The sequence below is a fragment of the Scyliorhinus canicula genome, chromosome 6 (genome assembly GCF_902713615.1).
Source record: "Scyliorhinus canicula chromosome 6, sScyCan1.1, whole genome shotgun sequence".
NCBI lineage: Eukaryota > Metazoa > Chordata > Chondrichthyes > Carcharhiniformes > Scyliorhinidae > Scyliorhinus > Scyliorhinus canicula.
Genome location: NC_052151.1, coordinates 31,810,634 through 31,827,230, shown reverse-complemented (window position 1 = coordinate 31,827,230; position 16,597 = coordinate 31,810,634). Strand labels below are relative to the sequence as shown.

At 46.9% G+C, this 16,597-nt stretch overlaps 1 protein-coding gene across 1 annotated transcript in view; it reads right to left on the bottom strand.

Moving 5' to 3' along the window:
- The window catches only part of bub1 (BUB1 mitotic checkpoint serine/threonine kinase), a 146,658-nt gene that overhangs the window by 126,847 nt on the left and 3,214 nt on the right, over positions 1-16,597 (bottom strand). Inside the window, exons 2-3 of the mRNA XM_038799122.1 lie at positions 7,024-7,083; positions 6,788-6,929 (exon numbers count right to left, since the gene is read on the bottom strand). Coding sequence (XP_038655050.1) covers positions 6,788-6,929; positions 7,024-7,083 — 202 coding nt within the window. The remainder of the gene's footprint in view (positions 1-6,787; positions 6,930-7,023; positions 7,084-16,597) is intronic.

The window sequence follows — 16,597 nt, the reverse complement described above, 5'->3', positions numbered from 1 at the left end:
CACCTTTCTCTGCTCCAAAACCGCTTTTTTTAACCGCCCCGCTCCTGGTCCAATCCATCCACCAGCAGGGAAATGTTGCTGTTACCTTCCCACACCGGGAAAAGTCAGACAAGCACCGTTACAGGCCCTAAACAGAGCCCAAAAGTCCAATAATAGCGGGAGCCACTGAACGTGCGGCTTAGCTCCGCATCGCCGCAACCAGAAGTCCTCAATAAAGATTATTATTAATGACTTCCAGTTGTGGCTATGCCTAGGTAGGTCGTACGGTCGGCAGCTCCCGTCGATAAAGGACTTTTGGGCCCTTTTACGGCACTCCAGCGGCACTTGGATGACGATTCCCGGTGTGGGAAGAAAACAGTGAGGGTCCTCCAGAGCTGTATGGAGTGGGGCGATCAAAAAAGCGGCTTTGGAGAAGAGAGGAGAACAGGCGCGAATAAACAAGATGGCGACTGGCGGGGATCTGGCAGCGTGGGCCCAGTGGACACGGGAGCAGCAGGAGTTTCTCAGAAGCTGCTTTGCCGAGTTAAAGGCGGAGATGTTGGACCCTATGAAGGCTTCTATTGAAAGGTTGGTGGAGACCCAGAAGATGCAGGGGACGGCGATCAAGATGCAGCAGAAGGCCTCTGATAACGAGGATGAGATTTTGGGCCTGGCGGTTAGAGTGGAGGCGCACGAAGCTCTGCACAAAAGATGGCAGGAGAGGCTGGAAGACCTTTAAAACAGGTCAAGGAGGCAGAACCTGCGGATTCTGGGTCTCCCTGAAGGCGTGGAGGGGTCGGATGCTGGTGCGTATATGCCCACGATGCTGGGAACGCTGATGGGCGCGGGGGCTTTCCTGCGGCTCCTGGAGCTGGATGGGCGCACAGAGTCCTGGCAAGGAGGCTGAGGGCGAACGAGCCGCCGAGAGCTATGGTGGTAAGATTCCACTGCTTCACCGATAAGGAGCGTGTCCTGCGATGGGCGAAGAAGGAACAAAGTAGCAGGTGGGAGAACTGAGAGATCCGTATTTACCAGGACTGGGGTGCAGAGCTGGCCAAGAGGCGTGCGGGATTCAACCGGGCCAAAGCGGTCATCCACAGCAAAGGGGTGAAGTGCGGGCTGTTACAACCGGCGAGGTGGTGGGTTACATATCACGACCGGCACCACTATTTCGATACGCCGGATGAGGTATGGACTTTTATAAAAAACGAGAAGCTGGATTCGAACTAATGGGCTGCAGAATGTTGTTGGGGCATGCTGGTGGGGGCTAGGGGGGAGGCGGTGCTATGTTGGGTTTTCTCCCCGGGTTCTCTTTTGTTTTTGTTGCTCCCTGTGCCCTGGGCCCTCGGGCTTCTGGGCTGGGTCGCAGTTGGGGAAGAGCTGTGTCACAGGTGATGGGGTCGGGCCAGCCAATGAGAGCAGTTTATTCACTCAACGTTGGGGGTAGCACCCGAAGTTTGTTTGTTTGAGAGAGTTGTGTTCTTTTTTCTCTGTACACACGGGATGTGGGATGTGTGGGTGATGGGGAGGGGTTTGGAGACTCGTAGAGGGAGACGTTGGAGGTAGAGGCAGGAGCGGCCGGGGTCAGCATGACTCAACTGACTTGTGGGAGTGCAATGGGGGGGGAACAAGGGAGGTTAAGCGAACGGGGGTGAGGGCGGGGTTGCTGACTGGAGGGGAATCAATTTTCGGAGTTAAGGGGAGAGTCAGGACGGGGAGCCTCCACTGGGGGGCTGGAGTGTGCAGGAGGCGCGGGCACGCGGCTGGCCTAAAAAAGGAAATGGCTAGTCGGGGGGGGAGTGGGGGGGGGTTTGGTTAATTAACCCTCCGACCAGGCTGATCACGTGGAACGTGAGGGGCCTGAATGGGCCGGTCAAGAGGGCCCGTGTAATTTCGCACTTATGGGGGTTAAAGGCAGACGTAGCCATGCTACAAGAAATGCATCTGAAGGTCGCGGATCAAACCAGGCTGAGGAAGGGATGGGTGGGGCAGGTCTTCCAATCAGGGCTGGATGTGAAGACCAGGGGGTCACAATCTTGGCGAGCAAGCTGGTGGCATTTGAGACGGGGGGTATTGTGGCGGATAAAGGGGGTAGATATATTATGGTGAGTGGCAAGCTTGAGGGGGCCCGGGTGGTGTTAGTGAATGTGTATGCTCCGAACTGGGACAATGCAGGGCTCATGAAGCGGATGTTGAGTAGGATTCCGGATTTGGAGCCCGGCACTGGATCGGTCTAGGTCTAGATCGGGTAAGGGGCCGGCAGCGGCCAAGGTCCTGAGGGCGTTCATGGACCAAATAGGGGGAGTGGGCCTGTGGAGATTCGCGAGGCCAAGGGCGAAGGAGTTTTCTTTCTTCTCCCATGTTCACACGGCGTACTCGTGGATTGACTTTTTTGTGGTGAGTAGGGCGCTAATCGCGAGAATGGAGGGGGCAGAGTACTCAGCCATTGCGATTTCGGACCATGCCCCGCACTGGGTGGAGTTGGGGCTGGGGGAGAAGAGAGGCAAACGCTCTCTGTGGAGACTGGATGTAGAACTATTGGCGGATGAGGAGGTCTGTGGGCGGATTCGGAGGAGTATCCAAAGTTATGTGGCGACCAACGATACTGGGGTGGTTTCAGTGAGTGTGGTCTGGGAGGCGCTGAAGACAGTTATCAGGGGGGAGCTAATTTCAATCAGGGCCCATAGGGAGAAGAGGGATAGGATGGAGAAGGTTGGTGGGGGAGATACTTAGGGTGGACAGGAGGTTTGCGGAATCCCCCGAGGAGGGGTTGTGAAAAGAGCGCCGGAGTCTGCAGGCGCAGTTTGACTTGCTTACCACAGGGAAGGCAGAGGCTCAGCGGAGGAAGGTACAAGGAGCGGTGTACGAGTATGGGGAAAAGGCAAGCAGGATGCTGGCGCACCAACTACGGAAGATAGAGGTGGCCAGGGAAATTGGGGGAATCAGGGACGGGGGGCTAGATCCTGGCCACCAGAATTGAGGACTATGTCCCGGGAATGATCAATGAGGATCAGACGGGGCTTGTGAAGGGCAGGCAGCTGAATATGAATTTGTGGAGGCTCCTGAATGTGATCATGATGCCCTCGGGAGGAGGGGATGCAGAAGTGGTGGCGGCAATGGATGCGGAAAAAGCCTTCGATCGGGTGGAGTGGGAGTACCTGTGGGAAGTGTTAGGCAGATTTGGATTTGGCGAGGAATTCATAGGATGGGTTAAATTGCTGTATCAGGCCCCTGTAGCGAGTGTATGCGGATGACCTGCTCCTGTACATTTCGGATCCGGTGGAGGGGATGGGGGAGGTCATGCACATCCTTAAAGATTTAGGGGACTTTTCGGGGTATAAGTTGAATGTCGGGAAAAGCGAGCTTTTTGTGATACATGCGGGGGGCCAGGAAAAGAGACCGTGGAGCTACCGCTTAAGATGGTGGAGAGGAGCTTTCGCTATTTGGGCATACAGGTGGCTAAGAGTTGGGATGCCTGCACAAGCTCAATCTAGCGTGGCTGGTGGATCAAATGGAGGAGGACTTTAAGAGGTGGGACATGCTGCCGCTTTCCCTGGAGGACAGGGTGCAGTCCGTGAAGATGACGGTCCTCCCCAGGTTCTTGTTCGTCTTCCAGTGCCTCCCCATCCTCATCCCCAAGTCCTTCTTCAAGCGGGTGAACAAACGGTTGGAGGAGGCGTCTTGCAGGGATACTAGCCTGGGGGCATTGATAACGGCACCGCTGCCGCTCCTGCCAACACGGTACACCACGAGCCCGGTGGTGATGGTGAAATTGAGGATCTGGGGTCAGTGGAGACGGCACGGGGGGGCCTCAGTCTGGACCAGGTTTGTTCCAGGTAGAATAGACGGTGGGTTCCTAAGCTGGCACAGAGGAGGTATTAAAAGGATGGGGGGCATGTTTATTGACGGGACTTTTGCTTGCTTGAAGGCATTGGAAGAGAAATTTGGGTTGCCCCCAGGGAATACCTTTAAGTACCTGCAGGTCCGGGCTTTCGTGAGGAAGCAGGTGGGGGATTTTCCGCTGCTTCCGACCCGGAGGATATAGGACAGGGTGGTCTCGGGCGTGTGGGTAGGGGACGGAAAGGTATCGGACATATACCAGGAGTGCAGGAGGTGGAGGAGGCCTCGGTGGAAGAGCTGAAGGGCAAGTGGGAGGAGGAGCTGGATGAGGAGCTGGATGAGGGCCTGTGGGCAGACGCCCTGGGCAGGGTCAATTCCTCCTCATCTTGTGCCAGGCTTAGCTTGATTCAGTTTAAGGTGGTACACCGGGCGCACATGACAGCGGCGAAAATGAGCAAGTTCTTTGGGGTGGAGGACAGGTGTGTGAGGTGTTCAGGGACCCCGGCAAACCATGTCCATATGTTTTGGGCATGCCCGGCACTTACAGAAATTTGGAGAGGCTTTGCAAAGGCTATGTCCAAGGTCTTGGACACCCGGGTAAAGCCGAGCTGGGGGATAGTGATATTTGGAGTGTCAGCCGCTCCAGGAATGCAGGAGTTGAAAGAGGCCAGAGTTCTGGCCTTTGCCTCCTTGGTAGCCCGGACACAGCTCTAGTTAATATGGAGGTACGCAAAACCCCCAAGAGTGGAGACTTGAAATGAAATGAAAATCGCTTGTCACAAGTAGGCTTCAAATGAAGTCACTGTGAAAAGCCCCTAGTCGCCACATTCCGGCGCATGTTCGGGGAGGCTGGTACGGGAATTGAACCGTGCTGCTGGCCTACCTTGGTCTGCTTTCAAAGCCAGTGGTTTATCCCTGTGCTAAACACTTGGGTCAGTGACATGGCTGGGTTTCTAAGTTTGAAAAGGATAAAGTTTGCCTTAAGAGGGTCCTTGCAGGGGTTCTCCAGGCGGTGGCAACAGTTCCTTGACTTTCTCGCGGAACGGTAAGTGGAGGTCAGGAGCCGCAGCAAACCGGGGGGGAGGGGTAAGGATTTCAGATTTCTTTCCCTCAAAAGGACATGAGTGAACCAGGTGGGATATGTATGGCAATGGCTTCATGGTCATCATTAGACATTTAATTCCATATTTTTGTTGTTGAATTCAAATTTCACCATCTGCGGTGGTGGGATTTGAACCTGGGTCTCCAGAACATTACTCATGGTCTCTGATTTACTAGTCCAGTGACAATACCACTATGCCACCGCGTCCCCATTGTGGCAAGTAACTCACCTTCTGACAAATCTGAGCAAAGTGGAGAAACAGAGAGATCTTGGGGTTCATGTCCACAGATTTCTGAAGGTTGCCACTCAAGTGCACAGAGCCGTGAAGAAGGCCTATAGTGTGTTAGCGTTTATTAACAGGGGGCTTGAGTTTAAGAGCCACGGGTAATGGTACAACTATACATGACCCTGGTGAGACCACATTTGGAGTAGTGTGTGCAGTTCTGGTCACCTCACTATAGGAAGGATGTGGAAGCATTGGAAAGGGTGCAAAGGAGATTTACCAGGATGCTGCTGGTTTGCAGGATAGGTCTTATGAGGAAAGGTTGAGGGAGCTAGGGCTTTTCTCTTTGGAGCGGAGGAGGATGAGAGGCGACTTAATAGAGGTTTATAAGATGATGAGGGGGATAGAGTGGATGCTCGGAGACTATTTCCTCGGGTGGATGTAGCTGTTAGAAGGGGGCATAAGTATAAGATTCAGGGTGGGAGATATAGGAGGGATGTCCGAGGTAGGTTCTTTACTCAGAGAGTGGTTAGGGTGTGGAATGGACTGTCTGCTGTGATAGTGGAGTCGGACACTTTAGGAACTTTCAAGCGGTTATTGGATAGGCACATGGAGCACACCAGAATGACAGGGAGTGGGATAGCTTGATCTTGGTTTCGGACAATGCTCGGCACAACATCGAGGGCCGAAGGGCCTGTTCTGTGCTGTACTGTTCTAAGTAAATACGAGACACAAGTCAGGAGTGCGCTGGAATACTCTCCACTTAACTGGATGAGTGCAGCTCCAACAAGATTTTAAAAGCTCAACACCATCCATTAGATAAATTATCTAGTTAGTCTCATCTCCTTTACAACCAAATGGAAAAGCAGATGGGAAAGAGTACGTCACAAGCTGCTTGGGAAATGAGTGAGGGCAGCCAGGACTAGACAACTAATCATGTCGCCTACCATGAAGAATGGTAAGTGCTGTGGTGCATGATAAGCATGAACATATATGCTATTTATGTTTTTTCCTATCCAATCCATCGGCCATAGATTGCATACTCTCACCCTCATAACAAAAAACCATGTCAGCTGCTAAAAAGTAACAAACAAAATTGAGGAATTTCAGAGAGCAAGACGGCAGAGGGTGGGAGGAAAAAAAAAAGAGGATGCAGCCAGGGAACAGTATCTGTCTGCAGTTGTCTTTCTATTAATCCTGTCATTAATCTCCTCAGACTGCAAAATTATACACAACTGTCAAACTTATTTTTTCCTTATACACAATATCACATTGCTGCTTCTTAAGCTGACTAAAGGGATAAAGCCAACAAACAAGATACGACCAAGGTTAAAAAAGTGTCAAGGAATAGTAATTAGAGAGATGCCAAATTTTAATTTTGAAAGTCCAGAGGTTTCAGAAATAAAGGAAACTGAAGTATTACATGGTTTTTGAGGTCCGAGGAAAGAATGTTAACATGGGAGATGGTTGCAATTTCAGCAATGTGAGCACTGCACGGACGCGCTCTCTTTGGCATATGATACATAAGAAATCAAGCAAGCATATTTCCAACACAGCTGGACCCATCTCGACTGGATTTATACATTCTCTGATTTTAGATCGGAAAATCTTAACCTATTAAAAAGTTCATCCAGATCACTTGCCAGTTTCAACCAGTAGTTGACATATCTTGGATCATTGGAATATTTATTTTCATCCATAAAATTCTTCACGAGTCTCTCTAACACGGAGACCAATACGCCTTCCTCTGTAGGGGGAAGCAAAGGTTCTGCCCACTGTATAAACCTAGAATGATGGGGAAATAAAATGTAACCAACTTTTCACGGAATATAACAGATTTTCAAGAGAAAAATATTGTATTAAATTGCTATTTTTGTACCTGTCCCATAAATCCAATGGATCATCGCCTGCATAGCTTTGTATCTTAGCTTCAAACATTCTGCAGATAAAAAATATTTAAATATAAATCAGTCCATATCGGTAACTGTTAGTCATATTGGACCATTGGGCAGCACAGTGGTTAGCACTGTTGCTTCACAGCTCCAGGGTCCTAGGTTCAATTCCCGGCTTGGGTCACTGTCTATGCGGAGTCTGCACGTTCTCTCCGTGTCTGCGTGGGTTTCCTCCAGGTGCTCCAGTTTCCTCCCACAGTCCAAAGACGTGCAGGTTAGGTGGATTGGCCATGATAAATCGTCCTTAGTGTCCAAAAAGGTTAGGAGGGGTTGTTGGGTTACGAGGATAGGGTGGGGGTGTCGGCTTGGGTAGGGTGCTCTTTCCAAGTGCCAGTGCAGGCTCGATGGGCTGAATGCCTCCTTCTGCACTGTAAATTCTATGATTCATTTATAATCACAGATGTGATGAATTAACATGAAATATGCAAATAATATTTTAATAGTATCATATTAGTGAAGGCAGAAATTCCTTTGAAAAAATGGCATTCCTAGTTCAATTGATAAAATGTAGTTATATTAAGATGTAAAGAAAAGTCCATTGGATCGCCTTGGCTCAGTGTATTGCTCGCCTGAACAGAAGGTAGCCTGTTCAAACATTATTCCACATACTTAAGCAAATAATTTAGCATGACACTAATTTAGGATGACATTATAAGAGCAGTACTGAGAAATTATTTTAATATTAGAAATGTTACACACTACTAAAAACTAATTGGTGTTCTTGGATGAAACAGATCCCATGGTACTATTGAATGAGCTAGGAAGTGCTTCCAGTGCCTTTGCTTATCTTTATCTCTCAACCAAAACCACTGAAAACAACATTACTTGAGCATCTATTTAAACATTATTTATCAGGTATTGCTAAGCATGAAGTTGGGTTCAATTCTGTCCTTGGGTGACTATGTGTTTGGAGTTTGCATGGATTTACTCCAGGTTCTCTGGTATCCTCCCACAGGTTAGGTGGTTTGGCCATACTAAATCACTCCTTAAGTGTCCAAAGATGTTTAGGTTGGGTTTATGAGGATAGCGCGGGGGAGTGGGCCTCAGTAAAGTGCTCTTTCGAAGCGTCGGTGCAGACTTGATGGCCGTGTGGCCTCCTTCTTCACTGCAGGGATTCTATGATGCAATCTGATTTAATATTTGAAGGCGGGTTTAGCTCAGTTGGCTAGACAGCTGGTTCATGATGCAGAGCGCGACCAGCAGCATGGGTTCATTTCCCATTCAAGGCCCCGGCTTCTCAACCTTGTCCCCCGCCTGAGGTGTGGTGATCCTCAGGTTAAATCAACATTAGTAAGCTCTCCGCCTCAAAGAGGAAAGCAGCCTATAGTCATCTGGGACGATGACGGATTTACCTTATTTGGTACTTCTTTGGCTATGATGTCCTGAAGAATTAAAGTAATATGTCAATTTAGTTATTTGATACATTTACGGTTGTGTCACAGTGAATATAATATGTAGCCTCATTCCACCTGAGCTAAAAATAGGAAAAGAAAAAAACAAAAAATCAAAAATTTCACTGATTGCCAGTCAATTACTTCTTGACTTCTGGAAAGTGAAGTTTGAAATCTGGGAACACTGGCTTAAGTTACTCTCCCACCTTCAATACATAGGTTCATTACTGAAGAATGGCATACTGATTTAAGGTAATAATCAGGTCCCAGATTTTATAAACTTACTTTGAAGGCATATATGTTGGCCTTATCCAAACTACTATTATTCTACATACTTCAAATGAGGTATAAAGGTCATTGACGAGAAACATGAAATGTTTCTCTCCCTAAAAATATTGCCTGCATTTCCAACATTTTCTGTTCGTAGACTATATGGCTCCAGTTTTTAAAAACTTATTGATCAAAGCTGGATTACATTTGTAAATTAAAAACAAAATATTGTGGATGCTGGAAAACTGCGTTTACATGGGGTGTGGGCGTCACTGGCGAGGCCAGCATTTGTTGCCCAGCTCTAACTGTCCTTAATATGAGTGGCTTATGGCGGTACAGTGGTTAGCACTGCTGCCTCATGACATCGAGGACCCTGGTTCGATCCCGGCCCCTATTCACGTCTGTGTGAAGTTCGCACATTAGCAGATTGGAGGATAGCCAATGTTGTTATTTAGGAAGGGTTGCAAGGATAATCTGGGTAATTATAGACCAGCGAGCTGGACGTCAGTGATAGTGAAATTATTGGAAAAGATTCTCAGAGATAGGATCTATGCACTTTTGGAAGAGAATGGCCATATTAGCGACGGACAGCATGGTTTTGCAAGAGGGAGGACGTCTCACTAAGTTGATTGAGTTTTTTGAGGTGACAAAAATGATTGACGAGGGAAGGGCTGTGGTCTACATGGACTTTAGTAAATAATTTGATATGGTCCTTCATGGCAGGCTGGTGCAAACGATTAGATCACGTGGGGTCTGGGGTGAACTAGTTGGATGGATCCAGAAATGGTTTGGCCATAGAAGACAGAGGGTGTTTTTCCGAATAGAGGTCTGTAATTAATGGTGTTCCGCAGGGATCAGTTCTGGGACCTCTGCTCTTTGCAATCTATATAAATGACTTGGAAGAAAACGTAGCAAGTTACGGATGTTACGAAGATTGCAGGAGTTGCGGATAGTGATGAAGATTGTCAGAGAATACAACAGGATATAGATAGGATGCAAAATTGGGCAGAGAAATGGCAGATGAAGGTTAACCCGGACAAATACGAGGTGATGCATTTTGGTAGATCCAATTCAGGTGGGAGCTATAAAATAAATGGCAGAACCATCAGGAGCACAGAAACAGAGAGATCCGAGAGTGCAGGTCCACAGATCCTTACAAATAGCAGCACAGGTGGAAATGGTGGTAAAGAAAGCATATAAGAACATAAGAACTAGGAGCAGGAGTAGGCCATCTGGCCCCTCGAGCCTGCTCTGCCATTCAATGAGATCATGGCTGATCTTTTGTGGACTCAGCTCCACTTTCCAGCCCGAACACCATAACCCTTAATCCCTTTATTCTTCAAAAAACTATCTATCTTTACCTTAAAAACTTTTAATGAAGAAGCCTCAACTGCATCACTGGACAAGGAATTCCATAGATTCACAACCCTTTGGGTGAAGAAGTTCCTCCTAAACTCAGTCCTAAATCTACTTCCCCTTATTTTGAGGCTATGTCCCCTAGTTCTGCTTTCACCCGCCAGTGGAAACAACCTGCCCGCATCTATCCTATCTATTCCCTTCATAATTTTAAATGTTTCTATAAGATCCCCCTCATCCTTCTAAATTCCAATGAGTACAGTCCCAGTCTACTCAACCTCTCCTCATAATCCAACCCTTCATCTCTGGGATTAACCGAGTGAATCTCCTCTGCACACCCTCCAGTGCCAGTATGTCCTTTCTCAAGTAAGGAGACCAAAACTGAACACAATACTCCAGGTGTAGCCTCACTAACACCTTATACAATTGCAGCATAACCTCCCTAGTCTTAAACTCCATCCCTCTAGCAATGAAGGACAAAATTCCATTTGCCTTCTTAATCACCTTTGCACCTGTAAACCAACTTTCTGTGACTCATGCACTAGCACACCCAGGTCAATCTGCATAGTGGCATGCTTTAATATATTATCGTTTAAATAATAATCCCGTTTGCTGTTATTCCTACCAAAATGGATAACCTCACATTTGTCAACATTGTATTCCATCTGCCAGACCCTAGCCCATTCACTTAACCTATCCAAATCCCTCTGCAGACTTTGGAGTATCCTCTGCACTTTTCGCTTTACCACTCATCTTAGTGTCATCTGCAAACTTGGACACATTGCCCTTGGTCCCCAACTGCAAATCATCTACGTAAATTGTGAACAATTGTGGGCCCAACACAGATCCCTGAGGGACACCACTAGCTACTGATTGCCAACCAGAGAAACACCTATTAATCCCCACTCTTTGCTTTCTATTAATCAACCAATCCTCTATCCATGCTACTACTTTACCCTTAATGCCATGCATCTTTATCTTATGCAGCAAAATGTGGCACCCTGTCAAAGGCTTTCTGGAAATCCAGATATACCACATCCATTGGCTCCCCGTTATCTACTGCACTGGTAATGTCCTCATAAAATTCCACTAAATTAGTTAGGCACAACCTGCCCTTTATGAACCCATGCTGCGTCTGCCCAATGGGACAATTTCTATCCAGATGCCTCGCTATTTCTTCCTTGATGATAGATTCCAGCATCTTCCCTACTACCGAAGTTAAGCTCACTGGCCTATAATTTCCTGCTCTCTGGCTACCTCCTTTTTTAAACAGTGGCGTCATGTTTGCTAATTTCCAATCCACCGGGACCACCCCAGAGTCTAGTGAATTTTGGTTAATCATCATTAGTGCATCTGCAATTTCCCTAGCCATCTCTTTTAGCACTCTGGGGTGCATTCCATCAGGGCCAGGAGACTTGTCTACCTTTAGCCCCATTAGCTTGCCCATCACTACCTCCTCTCAAGGTCCTCACCTGTCATAGCCTAATTTATATCAGTCGCTGGCATGTTATTTGTGTCTTCCACTGTGAAGACCGACCCAAAAAACCTGTTCAGTTCCTCAGCCATTTCCTCATCTCCCATTATTAAAACTCCCTTCTCTTCCTCTAACGACCAATATTTACCTTAGCCATTCTTTTTTGTTTTATATATTTGTAGAAACTTTTACTGTCTGTTTTTATATTCTGAGCAAGATTACTCTCATACTCCATCTTACTCTTCTTTATAGCTTTTTTAGTAGCTTTCTGTTGCCCCCTAAAGATTTCCCAGTCCTCTAATCTCCCACCAATCTTTGCCACTTTATATGCTTTTTCCTTCATTTGATACTCTCCCTTATTTCCTTAGATATCCACGGTCGATTTTCCCTCTTTCTACCGTCCTTCCTTTTTGTTGGTATAAACCTTTGCTGAGCACTGTGAAAAATCGCTTGGAAGGTTCTCCACTGTTCCTCAACTGTTCCACCATAAAGTCTTTGCTCCCAGTCTACCTTAGCTAGTTCTTCTCTCATCCCATTGTAATCTCCTTTGTTTAAACACAAAACACTAGTATTTGATTTTACTTTCTCACCCTCCATCTGTATTTTAAATTCCACCATATTGTGATCGCTCCTTCCGAGAGGATCCCTAACTATGAGATCATGAATTAATCCTGTCTCATTACACAGGACAAGATCTAGGACTGCTTGTTCCCTCGTAGGTTCCATTACATACTGTTCTAGGAAACTATCGCGGATGCATTCTATAAACTCCTCCTCAAGGTTGCCTAGACCGACCTGGTTAAACCAATCGGCATGTAGATTAAAATCCCCCATGATAACTGCTGTACCATTTCTACATGCATCAGTTATTTCTTTGTTTATTGCCTGCCCCACCATAACGTTACTATTTGGTAGCCGATAGACTACTCCTATCAGTGACTTTTTCGCCTTACTATTCCTGATTTCCACCCAAATGGATTCAACCTTATCCTCCATAGCACCAATGTCATCCCTTACTATTGCCCGGATGTCATCCTTAAATAACAGAGCAACACCATCCACTCGGATATTTAACTCCCAGTCGTGACCATCCTTTAACCATGTTTCAGTAATGGCCACTAAATCATAGTCATTTAAGATGATTTGTGCCATCAACTCATTTACTTTATTCCGAATACTACGAGCATTCAGGTAAAGTGCACTTATGTTGGGTTTTTTACCTCTGTTTTGAATCTTAACATCTCCAGTTTTATTCCTTTTAGTATTACTGGGCCTATTCACTGAGCTCCCCTCAGTCACTGTACCTTGTACTGTCGCCCTTTTTGATTTTTGACTATATCTTCTCTGCCTTGCACTTTTCCCCTAACTTCCTTTTCCTTCTGTCCTTGTTTTACTACCTTCCAACTTCCTGCATCGGTTCCCATCCCCCTGCCATATTAGTTTAAACCCTCCCCAACAGCTCTAGCAAACACCCCCCCCCCCCCCCCCCCCCCCAGGACATCGGTTCCAGTCCTGCCCAGGTGCAGACCATCCGGTTTGTACTGGTCCCACCTCCCCCAGAACCGGTCCCAATGCCCCAGGAATTTGAATCCCTCCCTCTTGCACCATCTCTCGAGCCACGCATTCATCCCATCTATCCTGACATTCCTACTCTGACTAGCTCGTGGCACTGGTAGCAATCCTGAGATTACTATCTTTGAGGTCCTACTTTTAAGTTTAACTCCTAACTCCCTGAATTCCGCTTGTAGGACCTCATCCCGTTTTTTACCTATATCGTTGGTGCCTAGGTGCACCACGACAGCTGGCTGCTCACCCTCTTCCCCCCCCCCCCCCCCCCCCCCACCCACCCAGAATGTCCTGCAGCCGCTCCGGGACATCCTTGCACCAGGGAGGCAACATACCATCCTGGAGTCTCGATTGCGTCCACAGAACCGCCAGTCTATTCCCCTTACGATCGAGTCCCCTATCACTATAGCCCTGCCATTTTTCTTCCTGTGCAGCAGAGCCAGCCACAGTGCCATGAACCTTGCTGCTGCCTTCCCCTGGTGAGGCATCTCCCCCAACAGTATCCAAAGCGGTATATCTGTTTTGCAGGGAGATGACCGCAGGGGACACCTGCACGGCCTTCCTACTCTTGCTCTGACTTTTGGTCACCCATTTGAATGCTTGCCTTCATAGGACGGGGTATTGAGTATAAAAGCTCTAAAATTATGTTACAATTATATAGAACATTGGTTAGGCCACATTTGGAATACTGTGTCCAATTCTGGTCACCGCACTACCAGAAGGGCATGGAGGCTTTGGAGTTTGCCAGGATGTTGCCTGGTGTGGAGGGTATTAGCAAGGTGGAAAGATTGCATAAACTGGGATTATTCTCCCTACAGAGACAGAGGCTGAGGGGTGACCTGAGAGAAGTTTATAAAATGATTAGTGGTATAGATAGGGTGAACAGTTGGAGGCTATTTCGCAGGGTGGAAATGACAATTACAAGGGGGCACAGGTTCAAGGTGGGGGGAGGTTTCAGTGGAGATGTGCGGGGGAAGTTTTTTTTTTAAATAAACAATTTTATTGAGGTAGTTTTTGGCTTTATAAACAGTTACAGACATCATCAGAAAGAAAGCAAAAAAGGCAAAAATGTGCAAACATCCATGTACTTTCAATACTTCAATCATAACATATTGCACAAGCCCACTCGAAGTTTTTTTTTACACAGAGGGTGGTGGTGGTCTGGAATGCCTTGCCAAGTGATGTGGTTGAGGCAGATATGTTAGCGACCTTTAAGACTTATCTGGATAGGCATATGAACAGACAGAGTATAGAAAGATACAGGAAGCTGGTCTTGATAGGACAGGTGATCGGCGCAGGCTTAGAGGGCCAAAGGGCCTGTTCCTGTGCTGTACTGTTCTTTGTTTCAGATTTTTTAATTGAATTTGAATTCCACCAGCAGTAGGGAGATTCAAACCAGTGTCGCCAGAGCACCAGCCCACTGGCTGTACCATGTCACCATCTCCTCTAGAGTTCATACTCAGCAGGTCATTCCAAGGAAGACTCATTTGTCTCGCAACATTTAATCAGTTTTTCCATTTCCACAGATGGTATCAGACCTGCCGAGTATTGCCATCGCTGTCTTGTTAATTTGAAATCAGTCTTGCCGCCTTTCATTGTGGTCATCTTTCCTTTCATGTTTTTGCTTTCGAACAGAGCTGTCCTTTATTCTGCCATTTAGCATTTAATACGGGCGGCACAGTGGTTAGCACTGTTGCTTCAGAGCACCAGGACCCCTGGTTCAATTCCCTGCTTGGGTCTTATCTGTGCAGAATCGGCATGTTCAGCCCCTGTCTGCGTGTTTCCTCCGGGCGCTCTGATTTCCTTCCTCAAGTCTCGAAAGACGTGCATGTTAGATGAATTAGACATTCTGAATTCTCCCTCAGTGTACCCGAACAGGTGCCGGAGTGTGGTGACTAGGGGATTTTCACAGTAACTTCATTGCAGTATTGATGTAAGCCTACTTGTGACACTAATAAAGATTATAATAATATTTATAGTAGAAATCTAGTGCTAGGGATCATGTAGATTGTAGATTATTTTTAAATTAATTAATTTGGGCTAGAAATGTCAGTTAGCAGAATAAAGTGCTTCACATGTGAGATGTGGGAAATCTTTGACGTTTCAGTCCAGCCCAAGTTTCAGTAGGGGAGCCTTTCAGAAATAGTGGCCATAATTCCATAAGTTTTAAGGTATTAAGGGCAGCACGGTGACACAGTGGTTAGCCCTGCTGCCTCACGGCGCCGAGGTCCCAGGTTCGATCCCAGCTCTGGGTCACTATCCATGTGGAGTTTGCACATTCTCCCCGTGTTTGCATGGGTTTCGCCCCCACAACCCAAAGATGTGCAGGTTAGGTGGATTGGCCAAGCTAAATTGCCCCTTAATTGGAAAAAATTAATTGGGTATTCTAAATTTATAATAAAAAGAAAAAATGTTTTAAGGTATTAGTTGGCAAGGATAAGAGTAGTCCTTGGTACTAAATTGGGGGAAGGCGAATTACAACAATATTAGGCAGGAATTGAAGAATTTTGATTGGGGCAGCTGTTTGTGGGTAACTCAACATCTGGCAGGAGTTTTAGGGGATTATTCAGGAGGCACAACAGAAATTCATCCCAAGGAGGAGGAAACATGCTAAGGGAAAGACAAGGCATCCATGGCTGACGAGGGAAGTCCAGGATAGCATAAAAGTATAAAAAGTGGCGAGGATTAATGGGAAGTCAGAGCATTGGGAAGCCTTCAAAAACGAGCAGAGAACAACTAAAAAAGCAGTATGGGGGGGAAGAGATGAAATATGAGTGTAAGCTAGCTAGTAATATATAAAAGGTAGGAAGGAAGAGTTTTTTCCAATATATTAAAGGTAAGAGACAGGCAAAAATAGATATTGGACCACTGGAAAATGTGGCTGGAGAAGTAATAATAGGAAACAAAGAAATGGCAGAGGAACTGAATAGTTACTTTGCATCAGTCTGCACAGTGGAAGACGCCAGTGGGATGCCAGAGCTCCAGGAGAATCAGGGGGCATAGATGAGTGTAGTGGCCATCACCAAGGAGAAGGTTCTGGGGAAATTGAAAGGTCCGAAGGTGTATAAATCACCTGGACCAGGAAACACTGGAAGCAGGGAGGGTCCCAGAGGACTGGAAAGTGGCTGATGTAACACTGCTGTTTAAGAAGGAAGGGAAGCAGAAGATGGGAAATTATAGGCCGGTTAGCCTGACTTCAGTCATTGGTAAGATTTTAAAGTCCATTATTTTTTTAAATAATACATTTAGAGTACCCAATTCATTTTTCCAATTAAGGGGCAATTTAGTGCAGCTAATCCAGCTATCCTGCACATTTGTGGGTTGTGGGGGCGAAACCCACGCAAACACAGGGAGAATGTGCAAACTCCACACAGACAGTGACCAGAGCCGGGATCGAAGCTGGGACCTCAGCGCCGCGAGGCTGCAGGGCTAACCCACTGAGTC